This window comes from Echinops telfairi, unplaced genomic scaffold (genome assembly GCF_000313985.2).
Source record: "Echinops telfairi isolate 266 unplaced genomic scaffold, ASM31398v2 ScPeMD7_3533;HRSCAF=4204_0, whole genome shotgun sequence".
Lineage (NCBI taxonomy): Eukaryota > Metazoa > Chordata > Mammalia > Afrosoricida > Tenrecidae > Echinops > Echinops telfairi.
Genome location: NW_022107431.1, coordinates 9,407,639 through 9,423,524, shown reverse-complemented (window position 1 = coordinate 9,423,524; position 15,886 = coordinate 9,407,639). Strand labels below are relative to the sequence as shown.

General features: G+C 55.3%; 1 protein-coding gene across 1 annotated transcript in view; it reads left to right on the top strand.

Annotated features, from left to right (window-relative positions):
* The window catches only part of TMEM181 (transmembrane protein 181), a 39,724-nt gene continuing 23,838 nt past the window's right edge, over positions 1-15,886 (top strand). Inside the window, exon 1 of the mRNA XM_004701931.2 lies at positions 1-131. Within this exon, the coding sequence (XP_004701988.1) occupies positions 1-131 (131 nt within the window). The remainder of the gene's footprint in view (positions 132-15,886) is intronic.

The window sequence follows — 15,886 nt, the reverse complement described above, 5'->3', positions numbered from 1 at the left end:
ATGGACGCCGAGGACCCGGCCTTCGAGCCCCGGCTCTGCGGCGAGCTCAAGCTGCTGTGCCGGCGGCTGCAGGAGGCCTACCGGGAGCTGCGCGACGACCTCACGCCCTTCAAGGATGACCGCTACTACAGGTGCCCGCGGGAGCGCGGGGGGCGTGCTGGGGGACGCGCCGGGGCCTGCCCTCTTGTCCCCAGGCCCCTGGCTAGGATGGAGGGCGTCAGGCCGCCCGGCGTGGCTGCGGCGGCGGCTCCTTCCCGGTTCCAGGGCGGGTCCGGGGAGCAGCGTGAAGAGGGGTTCCCTTTCCCCGGAGCCTGGGAAGAGCCCCAAGGGCCCCCTTCCAGCGTCGCCCCTCCTCCCCCCCTGCCTCCTGTGGGTCTCCTCCCGCCCCCCGAGCTCCCCTCCCCCCACGCGGGCCCGGGGGAGGGGGCAGGGCCTTGCTTCCTCCGCGCCCCGCGCCTTAGGGGAGCTCCTCCGTGGCGAGGGTTGGGGGCACCGCCTGGGGGACGGCGCCGGAGAAGCATCTAATTCCGCCCCCGCCCGCGGTGTGTGTGGGGGTGGGGTTAGTTTCACTTCTCTCCCCCCTCTTTTTGGGGTGGGGCTGCGGACCCCTCAGTGCTCTGCTGCACTGGGCTGGGCTGGGTTGGCAGGGAGGGGTCGTGAGGCCCCTGGCTGGCTTGGCTAAGGTTGCGGGGGGACTATGAAAGAACTCCGTCGGGACCTTTTGTTTCAGGAATCTTGGCTGATTTTGTGACTCAAGACGCGGATTGATTTGGTTACAAAATGGCTAGTGTGGTCCGCGAACTCGCCACCTGAAAGGGAAGTGCGAACCAAGAGGTCTCTGTCAGTCAGTTGTTGCTAGTAGCCTGGAGTGGATGCCTTCTCATGGTGACTGATGCATGCGTGCCCCCGGGGTTTCCAGACCGAGGGCCATCACCAGGCCTTGCTTTGGAGGCACCAATGGGTGGCCTCAAAATGCCACTCTTTCGGGGAGTACTGTCTGCCCCACCCAGGGATGCCGCTGTGTAAGACTATGATTCTAATGACCATTTGCTCTTGTGCCAAATGCATTGCATGACTAGCCAAAGGTGAGTGTTGTCATTTCCTGTTGTACACCAATAGTGACACGTGTGCATGAGAGTATCATTATATCATCTCATATTTATCCATTATATTATCATCCTTTATCCTCGAATCTTTTAAAAAGCCCAGTGGTTTCCCAGAGGCTAATCAGCAAGATATCGTCAGAGTGACTGAATTACAGTTGGAAATGTGCCCCTGCAGTAATGTAATCCAAGATGTTTTGGTCTGGAATAGCCCCCACTGGAAGGGTCTCCTGATTTGTGCCCCGAGTCCCAGCCTCCTGGGAGGTTGGCAACATGGGAAAAGAAGCCACAGAACAGTCCAGAGCCCATTGTTTAATGTGTGTTCCCACCTCCGTCCCCACAAATGTCCCCCACGCTAACTAATTCTCCTCTCTGTATTTCATTTTCCTGGGAACTTCTCTTTGGCAAATAAGCTAGTGCGTAATGACGTGGTGACAGGTGCCTTGCCAGGGACAGAGGGGAGAACAAAGCCATCCCCCGTTGGTCCACAACCTGACCATCCTCTATACATTCACCCACTGACTCACTTCATAGCTACTGAACCTCTCCTAGCATGGCCTGTTGTTCCAGTGCTAGGGTCACAGAGCGGACAAGACAGACAGGAGGCTGTCAGGAAATGAGCAAGTAATGATCCAAATGGACCTGTTTCTAGGAAGGTCATAAGCAGGCGATAAAGGGTGATGGGGGTATTTCTGAAGATGAAAGTGGGTGGAGAAGGGGGCATTGGACTGACAAGTAAAGAATAGAGTCATTAGGTGGTTGGCTAAGGAATCCTGGTGGTACTATGGGTTCGGCATTGGCCTGCGGACCACAAGGGAACATTTGGCCACATCCCATGGGAGCCGCTTGACTGCAGCTTGCTTTGCCTATTGTTGTTAGTGGGTGCCTTTGAGTCAGGTCTAATTCATAGTGGCCTTTCGTACAACAGAAACACTGCCCAGTCCCGCGCCATCCTCACCATCGCTGCGTTTTAGTCCACTGTGGGAGCTTCTATTTTTGAGGGGCTTTTTGTGGGCTGACCCTCTACTTTACCAAGACCTCCTCCAGGCAATGATCTCCCCTGGTAGCATGTCCAGAGTACGTGAGACGAAGTCCCGCCGTCCCCTCTTCTCGGGAGCTTCCCAGCAGAGGATACTGAGCAGAGGACGCATGCTTGGGCTGGCGCAGTATGGAGTGTACGTTGTGCGAGTAGGGGTGTTTCCAGGTCGTATAGGCACCTGAACTGCCTTGACGGCTCCATTGCATCTTTAGCTCAATGGCGTGCACCATCACAGAATGCAGTAAGAGACCCCCGCTGGCCTGTGAGAGTTACAGCTCCCGCATCTGTCTTGCTGGGAGGTGAACTTGCTACCATGCTCTCGGCTCCTCATTAGCGATTTATGACTAACAAGAATTCCGTAGCTCTTCCTCCCGGGGACCCACCACAGGTGGTTGACAGCTTCCTCAGCAGAAGGTGAAGCAGACAGCAGTTTCCCCCTCCCTGGTTTGATGGGCTGAGCCTCAGCTAGGCCATCTGACATCCCTCAGACGTGGCAGCCCTGTGATTAAGGAACTCGCGAGCATTTTCACAAAATAGAGAGGGCAAGTGTACCTCCTGTTGGGTAGGGAGAGCTGACACCCCCGTGCTGGTGGAAGAACAGCAAGTGAAGACACTGGGAACAACCTGGCTTTCAGTCCCTGCTCCTCCTGCGACTGAAGCCTGGCTTGGAGGAATCAGTGGATTTCACAGTTGCCAGTTTCCACCTCAGAAAAGTGAAACCTGTATTTCTCATCTCCTCAAGGACCTGCAAGGCCCAAATGATGGAGTGGACACGCCCCTAAAGAGAGCACTGAAATGCTTTCAGGCAGGAGCACAAACCATGCTGAGCCAGCAGCCTGATGTCAGCAAAGCCAATTGGCTGCTAGTAGCCTCTTGAGCAGGGCTGGCTGTGGCTCTCTCTCTAAGAAGAAGGAGGACATTCCGTGATATCTGCAGCAAAACTCTTTGCAACAAATGGCAAAAATGAAGCTCGACATGCATCGACAAGGACCTGGAGCATTCATATGCTGCAGATGGAAGAAGAGATTGGGACCCACGCCATAGGACACTGCTTGGTAGTATCTGCCAGAGTTGAAAACTGAACACAGGAGCTTTTTGGCTTAGCAGTTACTCTCTTAGGAGAGGAATCAACCAACCAACAAACTCACTGTTATCGAGTTGATTCCAACTTGCAGGACAGAGAAGAACTGCCTCTGTAGGTTTCTGAGACACTGTCTTATTACAGGAGTTTAGAAAACCTCGTCTTTCTCCCTTGGAGTGACTGGTGGTTCTGAATGCTCCCTTGCAGTTAGTAGCCTAACTCCTAAACACTACACCACTATTCCTTACAGAAACGCCTAGGTGCCCACCAAAAGCCACACACGAACATGCTGTTTTGAGCTTTTGAGCCAGTTCCTACTCCCGGACTGCACGGGATAGAGTCGAACTGCATTGTAGGATTACCTAGGCTGTCCTTCTTCTGCAGAGCAGCTGATAGATTCCAACCACCAGTGTCTTAGCTAACAGTCGCGTGCTTAATCATTGTGTCACCAGGGCACCTCTGTCCTAAAAGACGGCAACACTATTTGTAATACTCTTAACTGGACACTAGTTGTGTTCACATCAACAGTGGGGTGCACACCTACATTGTGGTTCCCTCCATAAGGAAATGTGATAAAGGGAATAAGGTCAACAATTTACAACACACAACACGATTCACTCGCACAATGTCAAGTAAAAGATGCCAGACCAAACAGGGGCTTTCTGTCTGGTTCCATTTCAACAGAAGGTGTGGACAGGCAGACCACCACATGGTTGGACGCCAAGACAGTGGTTTCCTTGATGGGGCAATGGCTGGAGGGAGAGTGCAGGTGGAGGTTGTGTGGGTCCCAGCAGTATTCTGTTTCTTGATCTGGGTGCTGGTTACTCACCACTCACCACCAGGGAGTCAATTCTAACTGATAGCAATGCCAAAGGTTTAGAGTCGAACTGCCCCTGTGGCTTTCCGAGGCTGTGAATCTTTATTTTATTTTATTTTTGGCTGTGAATCTTTACAGGAGTAGAAAGCCTCTTTTCCTCCCAAGGAGCGGCTGGTGGGTTTGAACTGTGGACCTGTGGTTAGCCGCCCAATAAATGACTCAGGCTGGTTCCTTTGGAGAACGGGTATCAAGCTGTGCATGTGAGAGGTGTGCTTTTATGTATGTATGTTTTTGTTGTTTGCCGCTGAGTGGATTCTGACCCATAGCAACCTCCTAAGGCAGAGTAGAATTGCCCCATAGGTCCCCCCAAACTGTAACCATTACAAAGGTAGATTGCCAGGCTTACCTCCCACTGAGCAGCTGGTGGGCTCCAACCACGACCTTTCAGTTAACCCCTGCTCACTTCAATAACTGCACACTACTAAAAAAAGCTTAAAGGAGACCAACTCTTGCCACAACGCCCTTGCCCAAGCATACTGTGCTTGCCAGGGGGTAGATGCCCCCGGGCACATACCTCAGAGACCCCAGGTTACAGTCAGCTGTATTTCACACACCTGCCTATCTCCACTCTGATCCCTATTGAACTGATGTTTCTGAGAATGCCCACGCCTGGAGAACACAACTCACTCTGACTTCTGGGCACTAGCAACTCTTCACAGATCAGATGTGGGGACATTGGGGCGTTTCTCAGCTAGCAGTCCGCTGCCACCATCAGTCAGTCGTCAGCCAGTCGATTCTAGCTCAGGGACACACCACGGATGTCAGAGCAGAACTCAGCTCTGGGAGGTGCTCAATGGCTGTGATCTTTCGGACGTTCCTTGTTCTTTTATCCAAGGCACAGCGGGGCAGATTCAAGCCTCCAGCCTCCTTCAGAGAGCGGTGAGTGTGGTCACGGTTTGTGCCTCCCAGGAGCCAATAATCTCGAAAAATGAGAGCAGGTACATGGGAATCATACTTGAAGTTCATTTTGGAAATGGACAGCCGCGATGGCTACGCGACGGTGAGTGCCATGCATATCGCTGACCTGTGCCTGCAGAATTGGTTGAAATGCTTGGTTACATCATTTCACCACCACAACAGTTTTAAATTTGAGTCCCAGGCCCGGTTTGTTCTCCTCGACTTTCTGGGCTGGCACTGTGAGCAAGAGGGACTGTGTGTTAGACCCGGTTGACTAGAGAAACAAACCCAGAGACACTCAGATATGTCTAAGAAAGAGTTATATCAAAGAGTAATTGTATATTAAGAAAACATCCCGGTCCAGATCAAGTCTGTAAGTCTGATACTAGCCCATAAGTCCGATACTAGTCCACAAATTCCTCTTCAGACTTGTGCAGCACAGGCAATGTTATAAAATGCAGGAAGATCAGAGGCCAGCGGATGCAAAGTCGTGTGGATCCAGCGGCAGTGGAGGCATCTCTAGGGCTCTCGCAGGTTTCAGCATGACTTGTCAACAGGAAGGTGAAGCAGAGAGAAAGTGGGGCAGGCTTCTAGCAAGCCATTTATCTTGGTCACCTTCCAATCAAGCTTCAACCTGATTGACAGGCCAGACTCCACCCCTTCACTCTTAATACCCTCAAGTCGACACGGGATTATGTAACCACCACAGACTGTGTCATGGGGGAGGCGGGTGTTGGAAGGCATCAAGGTCTCCCAGGGGCAGGAGGTGGGTCGGCAGCAGGGGTGGGAGTAGAGGCTTCCTATTCTGACCCAACCCTGACAGGACATAGACATTCCATGTCTGGGGTTCGGGCTGCTTGTCAGGAGAACCCCCTCCCTCCTGTGGCCTCAGCCTATGAGTTGTTGAGCTGCTGTTTGGGGGAGGGCAGTTCTCAGTGCTCACATTTCTGTACTCCACCCTTCGGCTTTGTGTCTCTTTCCCTGACCTTGGGGAGCTCCAGGCACATCCCAACTCCAGCCAGGTGCCTTCACAAGGCTCAAAATAAGGAAGTTTCAAAGGACTTCTTCAGGGTATGCATGGACTTGTGGTTGTCCTTAGGTGCTGTCGCGTAGATACCAACTCCGTGCCCCTCTGTACAACAGAGTGCAATACTGTTCAGCCCTGCACCCTGCACCGTCCTCACAGGTCTTATGCTTGACCTTCTTGCTGCAGCCACTGTGTGAGTCCATCTCATTGAGGGTCTTCTGTGTCATTGACCCTCTAGGTTGCCAAGCATGGGGTCCTTTTCTAGGCACTGTTCTCTCCCGATGGCATGTCCAAAGTACGTGAGACAAAGCCTTGCTACCCACACTTCCAAGGAGCATTCTATCTGTACTTCTTTCAAGACGGATTTGTTTGTTTTCCTGGAAGTCCATGGGACTTTCAGTATTCTTTGCCAACACCGTAATGCCAATGCATCCATTCTGTGGTCTTCCTTATTTGTTGTCCAACTTTCATGAGTATGAGGCGATCAAAAATACCATGGCTTGGACCAGGTGCAACTTGGTCCTTAAAGTGACATTCTTGCTGGTCAACACTTTCAAGAGGTCTTGTGCCGCAGATTGGTCGAATGCAGCACGTCCCTTGATTTCTTGACTGCTGCTTCCATGAGCATTGATTTGTGGATCCAAGAAAAGGGAAATCCTTGAGGACGTCAATCTGGTGTTGTTATTGTTCCAGTTGTGACGTTTTGTGGGGTTTTTTAAAAATGCACTGAAGGCTGCCTTCCTTGATCTTTATCATCAACTACTTCAAGTTTTCAATTTCTGCCAGCAAGGTTGTATCTTTCGCATATTGCAGGTTGTTAATAAACTTGCTTCTAATCCTGATGCTGAATTCTTCATATAGTCCATTGTTTGCTCAGCATACTGAATGAAAAAGTATGGTGAAATTGAAGAAGGCACGGACTACCATATTATATGAAGAGTCACACTAGACAGGGGATCTGAAACCACCATTGTGGCTTCTAGATTTGACGAAGGTATTTTATGAGGATTTAGAATAGAGAGAGGTACACAGAGGCATCCACATGGATTCAAGGATAATGAGGTCATGACAAAACTAGATTATTTTCTGTCTTGTTTCCCAGCCCTTTAATTAGGGAGGCGCCATAGATGTTACAGTGCGTCTTGTTTTTGAAGCACACTTTATTGGTCATTATCAGCATGTGAAGTCTAACACTAGAGTCCAACAGTTCAGCTCATGGAGGTTTAACACTCAGAATTGGAGGAATCAAAGATGAACACATGACTTCTCATCCGGAACATTGGAGGCCATAGGCAATGGAATGACTTACCGGTGGTTAAAATACTGAAAAGATACAGGGCCTGCCCTCAAGCTACTTAACTCACTGCCTTCGGTCCATTCCGAGGCACAGCGACCCTGTAGGACAAGGTAGAACTGCCCCTCTTTATTCATTGCCCTTGAGTCAATGTGACCGGGTTTTGAGACTGTAGCCGTTTACGGGAGGAGACCCTGGTGTACCCTCAGTGCTTGAGGAGGTCAGGGGGCATTTTCACCAATGATTCAAAGTGAATCCAGGAACTTGCCCACACTTGGCCCTCATCCAGTCTGGATTTCTGCGATTCTGAACTGTGAGCCAAGATCCTAAAGCCAGTGAGCTAGTCCCCAGCCCCTGCTGCAGCGCCTTAGCATACCAGGGTCCCCGCAGCCCCCCAGTCTCCCTGAGGGACAGGACTGTGCCAGGGTGGAAAGCCACCTGCTGTTGGGAGCTGTCCAGACACGGTTTGCAGGGGAAGCTAACAAGTCGGAATGCTGGGTTTCCTCGGCTTTTGACCTTATCATTAAGGCTGCTGAAGCAGTCGGCACTCAACTGCTGACGTCAAGGTTGGCTATTCAGATCTACCCAGCAGTACTGCAAAAGAAAGGGCCTGGCAGTGGCTTCCCTTTAAGATTAATCCCATAGGTGTGACAGTGTAGACCAGCACCTCAGGATGAGGCAGACTCCATCAGTGCTCCCTACCGACCTTCATCTGTGGTAATACCACCTGGGTTCCCAAGGGCAGCTCCCTACAGCCCGGGCCTCCCAGCCGAGTACATTATGGGGCACATATTCTGTAACGTGGTGACACCATGATTCAGAATCCACTCCTGGAACTCACACCAGGGATCCAGTCTCCTTGGGGGTCACAGAACCCTTGGGAACATGGTGAATGACAGCTAGCTCCTCCTCCCGGAAAATAGCTATCATGACCGCCGTGGGCATGTGCTGGGTTGCTAACCTCGCGGCCGGCAGTTCGAAACCACCAGCCGCTCTGTGAGAGAAAGATGGGCCTATCTATTCTCGTAATGAGTTAAAACCCAGTTGTACCCTGTTTTGTAGGGTCACGAGGAGTTGGAATCCACTCGAGGGCAGTGAGTTTAAGTACCATTTCCCAGCGCATTCCTTCCTCTTGCCTGCCCTAGACGCCCAGGAGGCAGGAGGGTGGGTGGGTGGATGGATGGATGGATGGATGTGCTGTCGCCCTTCCTTGTGGACCCTGTCGTTTAATATATTCATCCCACCGCGAGCCTCGGCGTGCGCCCTGACTACCAGCCAGTCTCTGCCTTCGCCCGGCGCCCTCGCCCCGCCCCGTCCCGCCGTGGCCCCGCCCCAGACTTTCGCCCCGCTCCGCTCGCGTCCTCCGCTTCCGCGCACGTGACCCTCGTCGCGCTCTGATGAGCTGGCTACAGCCAGCTGCTCCCGGGCCGCTGTCGCTGGGGCTGCGGCTGTCGCGGCGGCGGCTGCTGTGCGGGGCCGAGGGCCTGGGACGCGGAGATGGAGCCGTGAGTGGTGGGCGGGGGATGGGGGCGGCTGTCCCAGCTGGTGGCCCGTCGGCGTCCCCGCGGGCCTGCACACGTGGAGCCGGGGCCGAGGGCCGGGTGAAGGGGCAAAGGGCCGGGCGCCGGCCTGCGGCCCTCGACGGGTCCTGGGAAGCCCTCCAGCCCTCTGCACGCTCTGGCACGGGGACTTGGGGCGCGCGCCCCGCTTTGCTCAGGGCCGTCTGCACGGAGTCCCCTCGCCGCCTGCCCCCACGGAGGCCGCTAGCCTTTTGCCAAAGCCTGGGTCCAATCTGCGGGGCGGAGGCGTGGGCCACCCCAGTCGGTGGACCTTGCTCCGTGGGAGGCCTTGCCAACCAGTAGCCTTTGCCCTGTTTGTCCGTGGAGGGACTGTGGCCTGTCCCATCAGTGATCACTGCTTGGTGAGCTTGCCCTGTGGTTCTTTATAGCCCCTGTCCTGATCAGTGGGCCCCGCTCCTTCGTGGTCCCAGGCCTTCAGCATCTGTTTTGAAGTGCTCACTCAGGCATGCCTTTTGATGATGTTGGCACCTTGGGACAGGGCCACTTGGATCTCCAGGAACCCCCACGTTTATGAGTCTCAGACTGCTGACTCCGGGCCTTCTGACTTCTGTGAAGTTCAGGGTTTAATGAGGAAAATCCTGCCGGGGGCCCCATGGACGCAGTCCCCAAAGCCTCCATCTGACCCACCTGAGTCGCGTGGGTTTCTTCCAGGGGGTGTCTGGAGAGGCAGGCGAGAGAATGAGAGGTGGTTGAATCTTGAGTGGAGCCACAGGAAGTGTTGGAGAGGGACTCCTGGGGCTTCCTGCCATTGACTGGCTGGTGGAGGTGCCACCTGCAGAAAAGGCCCCTCCCTGTAAGATGGGTCAAGGGTCACGCTCGGCTTCAGCGGGCTCTCCAGGGAGACAGGCTCTCTGATTCTCTGCTGATGGACAGAGTCCAGGGAGGGGGGTCCTGACCGCTTACTTCAGTGTGAACTTGAGACGGAAGTGATCTTTTCATTTCCCCGCTCCCCTCCCCTTCAGGACCTCAGAAGTCTGATTTTGGTCCCTTTAGCTTGGACTGGGCAGCCCCTGGTCTGCACTGTCAGTCAGGCCTGGGTGGGGGGTGGGTTCGTTATCACCTAGGTGAGGTGGGCTGGCAGTGTTGCTGAAGCTCAACTACAGGGGGCGGTGTTTGTGTCCTCCAAGAGGAGCAGGGCTGTGGTGGTGACCACCCTCCCAGGTGGCAGGCAGAGGCTGCAGGACTGCAAGGTTGTTAAGTACACAATGTGTGAGGGTGGGGGCAGGGAGAATACTGCAAAGCCACAGCTTGGATGGCACCTTGAGAGGGGTGTTTGTTGCAGGAAAGGGGCCCTGGGTCTGGGGGGGTGGCAGCAGCAGGTCGAGCAAGGGACACGTTGTTATCTGGGGCCAGGCCAAAGATTGGCTCGTTGGCAGCAAGTTCCATGAAAGAACAAGCTTGAAAGACTGGTGCCTGGTGGGGTCAAGGCTTTCTCATTGGCTGATGTGACTGGGAGGCACACGCCCAGTGGTGACAAAGGTGACAAGTGACAGGAGCCAGAAGAACGGCTTTTCCGGGAGAAAAGAAGGGAGCCGCCCGGAGGCTGAGGCTGTGCTGCCTGGGGACGGTGGGGCAGAGGTCCTGTCCCTGTGTCACCGATGGCACATCTCACCCCCTGTGACAAACTCGGTCCAGCTTACTCTTTAGAAGAGCAAGAGGGATTGCCCTCAAAGTCACTCAGGAAAAAGATCCCCTAAGTCATAAACCTGTACCCCGAAGTTTCCTGGGAAGCCCGCTTGGACGCACTGCCCTGTCTGGTCTCACGGGGAGGTGAGCCGCCGGGATCCTGGTGGAGGGAAGGGGTGGGGTAGTTGATAACGGGCTTCCTGCCTGAGCAGCAGCGACACAGCTCAGAGCTCATGTTCTTCAGCTACTCCGCTCAGCGTAGCAAACCGGGAGCAAGTGGGCTCTCTGTGCCCTGCTTGGTCTTCAGAACCATCTTTCAGGAGCACGGGTTGCCTGTGCCTTTGTGCTTGAGGCCTTGAAGGGACTCCATTAGGTTTCTGCGGCCAGCCGGCTAGGGATGGCACCGAGTAGGTCCGCAAGAGCCTGCGGTGGTGTTTGTCTCCTTGGCTCTCTGAGGGGATAGTGGGCCCAGCCAGGGACCACAGGGTCTTGGGGAGGCCCACATGGTCTGTTGTTGGCAGCGAGCATGAAGGTGGCTGTTGGAGCCAACGAGAAGTCCTGGGGATTCTGTGCGAGGACAGAAAACCCCATGGGCCCATGTCAGCTGTGAGCCCCATGGGGGCCTGGGAGTTGGAATCTGCCCACTGGCAGTAAGTTTGGGGTAAGCTGTCTCTTACAAACCTATTCTCCGAGCAAAACTACGCCAGTTTCTACAAAAGAGCCAGAAGAACACCTCTTGAGTGTTGACTGTACCAGGTGCTGTGATAAATGTTTTACGTATCGCATCCCATCAAGTCACCACAGCCACCATGCACGGGACGTGTCCCCATTTTGTAGTGGAGACTGGGTGCAGAGAATGGAGCCCGGGGCTCAGGACCACATGCTAGTGAGTCCCAGAGCTGAGGTGGTGGCCTAGGCGCACTGGCGAAGAGCCCACGCTCTTGCCTGCCCTGCACCACAGACTCTGTGAGAGCGGGCAGCTTCTGAGGGCCAAGCAAAGTCTCACCGAATTGTCACAGCCACCAGAGGGAGGCAGGAAGGCGCCCTCCAACCAACAGTTACAAACTCACTGCCATCGATTTGATTCTGACTCACAGGGACCCTATAGGACAGGGTAGACGTGCCCCTGTGGGTTTCTGAGGCTGTAACGCTACAGGAGCACACAGCCTCTTCTTTCTCCTGTGGAACAGCTGGTAGTTTCAAACTTTTGACCTTGTGGGTAGCAGCTCAGCACGTTAACCCACTACGCCACACCAGGACTCCTTGGGCAGTGTCTGCAGAGCCCTGAGTTGTGCTGTGGGGGGACCAGAGGGCAGGAGAGCTGGGGCAACGTGCCCAGCTGGTGAGTGGTGGGGCTGCCCCTGCAGCCCTGCTCTCTACCACTGGGGGACGCTGCCGGGTGCCAGGATGGCGGCTGCTGGTGGAGTTGGCCCAGCAAGCTGTTTGCTCCCCAGGTCAAGTTCACTGGCATCGTTGGGCCTGCTTCCGTGTTCCATTGAGCCTGGTTCATGGACACTCGCCGAGATGGAGTGACCCCGTGGCTGCAGCAGTGGGCGCAAGCATACAGACAGCTGTGCGGGACTGAGCAGTGTTTTGTTCTGTTGTGTTAGGGTCGCTGTGGGTCGGAACTGACTAGATAGCACCTAACAGCATCTTGGGCTTGTGGCCTGCAGGGATACACAGGCTCCCCTGAGGAGCTTACAGTATGCTCGGTGACAGTGGGTTTGAACGTTTGCATGATGGTCTTTTGGAGGGCCTTTAATTCTTGAATGGTCAAAGACAGGTGGTGGGTGATACACTCACTGTACATGTATTTCAGACTGTGTTGTTCTTGCTGTGCCTGCAGAAGTTTCTTCATTCATTCATCAACTCCATTCATTGTACTCAAGAAGGGGACATTTGGGCGAGGGCTCCATGTCCTGAATGTGTCCTGAATGTGCGGGGTGGCGGAGGAGCGCATTCCAGCCCCTGAGCTTCAGGCAGGGTGTGCTGTCACAGGCAGAGACACCCCTGCTAACTGGGAGGCCCGTCTCTGTCTCTGCTCACTTCTAAAGCAGACCACCTGGGGTGTTCCTGGTACCTGGGCATGTCTGTCAGGAGCCACGCTCTCTTGTCCTTCCCTCCACCCTGACCACCCCTCCCCATTGCTGTCCTCGACCCCCCAGACTGGATTCTGAGCTGGAAGAGGGGAGATTTTGCATGGTGGTCCTTCCAGGGAGAGTAGAGTGAACATGGACAACAGTGAAAAGAAAAAGGGCAGAGAAGAGCCTGCCTCTTCTACTACGGGCCGATGGCAAACACTCAGTCCTCCCTGGCTGGCCACCCAGTGTGAGGCCCAGTCTGCTGAGGCCCAGTTTATAGACACGGACACCGAGGCCCGAGAAGTCCATTGCCTGCCCGGGGAAGGGCTGTGGACCACGGCTTTTACACCCGTTACGAAAACCAAAACACTGACCCCATGAGCTGGGGTCTCCGTGGAAAGCCCCTCCCACGCTCACAGCCGCAGGCTTTACTGCTAGCACAGGGGACCAGGGTCAAGACCGGGCAAGGCGTGGCGGGCTCAGAAAGCGGGCTTGTTTTCCGTGGGCCCTCCCTGCAGAAGGAGTGAGGGGGGCCCCTGGGTGCCTGGCTCACCGCCCACCTGTGCCCTCCTGGAGACCTCGGGGAAGGAGGCATGCTCAGAGGGACCCAGGAGGCCCTGGGGGCTCCAGGAGGCACGGTTTCCAGCTAACCAAGGAGAGGGGCAAGGGCCTTCTGACAGGAGGGTGCTCAGAGGGGCTGCAGCTGGCGTCAAAACCCACTGCCCTAGAGGAGGATCCGGTGTGTGTGACTGCACAGGGTGCTCCTGAGGAGCCGGGTGGTGAGCTGTCTCGAAGTGACTGTGCGCAATGGCAGAGGCCTGCCGTCCCTGGGTTTCCAGGAGATTAGCCAGGCTTTTCTTCCTAGCCTTAGTCTGCCGGCCCGCCTCAATCTGTTCAGCCTCAGAGCCAGTGCACAAACAAGCCTCCACTGCCAGGCAGGCGGGAAGCCAGGCCTCCCCCATTTAGGGCCCCCACCACCCAGAGACCAGCTAGGAGGTGGTGGGCTGGCCTGAGGAGGGAGGGCTGCCCAGTGCCTCGGTGCGTTTTGAAGGATTTGTTGATGAGTCAGAGGTGGACAGTGAGGAAAAGGGGACTCCAAGGGTCTGGGCCTCACAACTAGAAGGATGGTGTCGCCAGCCAGGATTCGAGGTGTGTGGGGCCAGAAGGGCAGGGCAGGAGCCCAGGGTACATGTGGGGCATCTCAAAGCCTGGGAGGCATCTAGGGGGATGGCAGGTGAGGCTGGAGCCTGGGAGGGAGTGCCAGGGTGTGAGGAGAGGGCACAGAAGAGCAGCAGCAGCAGAGGCTGGTAAACTCGCCCGGTGCTGCCAGGGCAGGGCCGGGGAGACCCCCAGGCGGGCCTCCAGCTCCGCCCTCCTAGACAGGCTTCTGCCTTGGGGGTGGTGTGGATGTGCCGAAAGAAGGGAAGGTGTGTGTCCACGCTTTTTCTAGTGGGCTCCCCTATAAAGGTGTTTCGTTTCTCTGGGAAATCAGTCTGTTTTTTTGTGTGTGATCAACATATTTCCCCCTAGTATCCATGTTTCCCATCTGTGTGCGATAGGACTGGCCCTCTTAGCCCATGGTGGTGCCCACTGGGGTAGAATCCTTGTGGGCTCTCCGTGGAGCCATGAGGGGCCAGGTAGGACTCAGGCAGGACTTGGGGCCCTTGAAAGCCCTAGAGTGTCCAGGAGCTTTGTGGAGCCCTCGCACAACAGAGCTGACGTCATCCTCTGTACGCTTGTATATCACGTTTCCAGACCCAAAGACAAATCACGATGGGTGTAGTAAGACATTAATGATAAAAAGGCAATAACAATGAAAGCTTTGGGGGGAAAAACGGAATTTGAGTTACGTGAGAACCAGCTAGTAGTGGAGTCAGTGGGCTGGAAGCAGTCCCGGTCCAGGACGACCTGTGGCTTTGTGGCTAATGACTGGGCTCTGATCAAGGGACGGGAAGGACAGAGTGGGGGCGTGTATGTGGCACACACTGTCGAGGTGTCAACTTGATGGTGTGCCGTGCCCGTTCTTTCCCCTCCTCCTCACCGTGAAGGAGCGCTGTTGTCAGGGTGCTGAGAGTGTGGTCTAGACTAAGGTGACCAGACGTCCCGCTTTTGGCGGGACAGTCCAGATTTTTAACAATTTTTCCCGCGTCCCAATTTTAAAAAGTCCCATTTTGGGGGAAAGAATGCACGACAAGCTAGGGTATATGGTTTTCGGCTGCCATCTGGCTATTTCACCAGGATATGAGTTTTATCAGTGGTGTCCCGCTTTGCCAATGTTAAAATCTGGTCACCTTATTTTAGACCCACGTGTCATGTGTGACCATGCACGTCCCCCTGCTGGGGCCCAGCTCAGGAGGGGCTGTCCACTTTGGCAATGCCTTCTCTCTGGACACAGCCCTGGTGGTGTACCGATGCCCCATGGAGACGCTAACCACAAGGCCAGCAGTTGGGAACCACCAGCGGCTCTGAGGAGAACGATGAGGCCTTCTACTCCCATAGAGAGTTACTGTCTCGGAACCCCACGGGGGTTCTGCCCCGCCCTGTGGGGTCATGAGAGTCAGCATCGCCCCAACGGCAGTGAGGTTAGTGTGTTCTCTGGGTGGGCCACAGCTTCATTCAGATCTGGTTTTCTACTTCAGCCCCGCCCTGCCCCAGTGCGCAGCTTTGGGGTCTCCCTGGGAACATCCTCCCACTGCAGGGTTGTTGGAACAAAGTACCCCATCGGGACAGACAGCCCGGGGAACCAGGTACAGGGTCACTGGGGGTAGCGTTGACTTGGGGAAAGGTGAAGATAGACAGCCTGGGGAACCCCAGAGGGCAGCTGTCCGTGATGAGGTGAGTCACAGACTCTGAATGGGGCAAGCACACCCCACCCCGCCCTGCCCTGGGCGCCTGCAGCAGTTAGGTCCCCCATCTCAGCTCCATCCATTTCCCGAGCCTTCTCCCAGGAGAGGAGGTCACGCCCAGGGCAGTAGTGGCATTTTAGGAAGTCCCTCACCCCCTCGAGAGTCCAGTGTCCACGTCTGTCAGTCCCTCCTGAGGTGACAGGCTCCGACAGGTGAAAGCTCTTGAGGCACCAGGTGCGTTGGGGGTGCGAGTGGGGGTTTAATGGCTCATCTTCTAGGAGTGATGGCCAAGCCTTTCTTCCGAGATGCCCCGGGGGCACTCAAGCCCAGGCTTTGGATGGCAGCTCTGTGCTGGCACTGTCATTCCCTGGGCAGTTGAGACACACCCGTGGGACGTGGAGGTGCCCTGCCCGGCTGGCGGCCTGACCCGTTCCA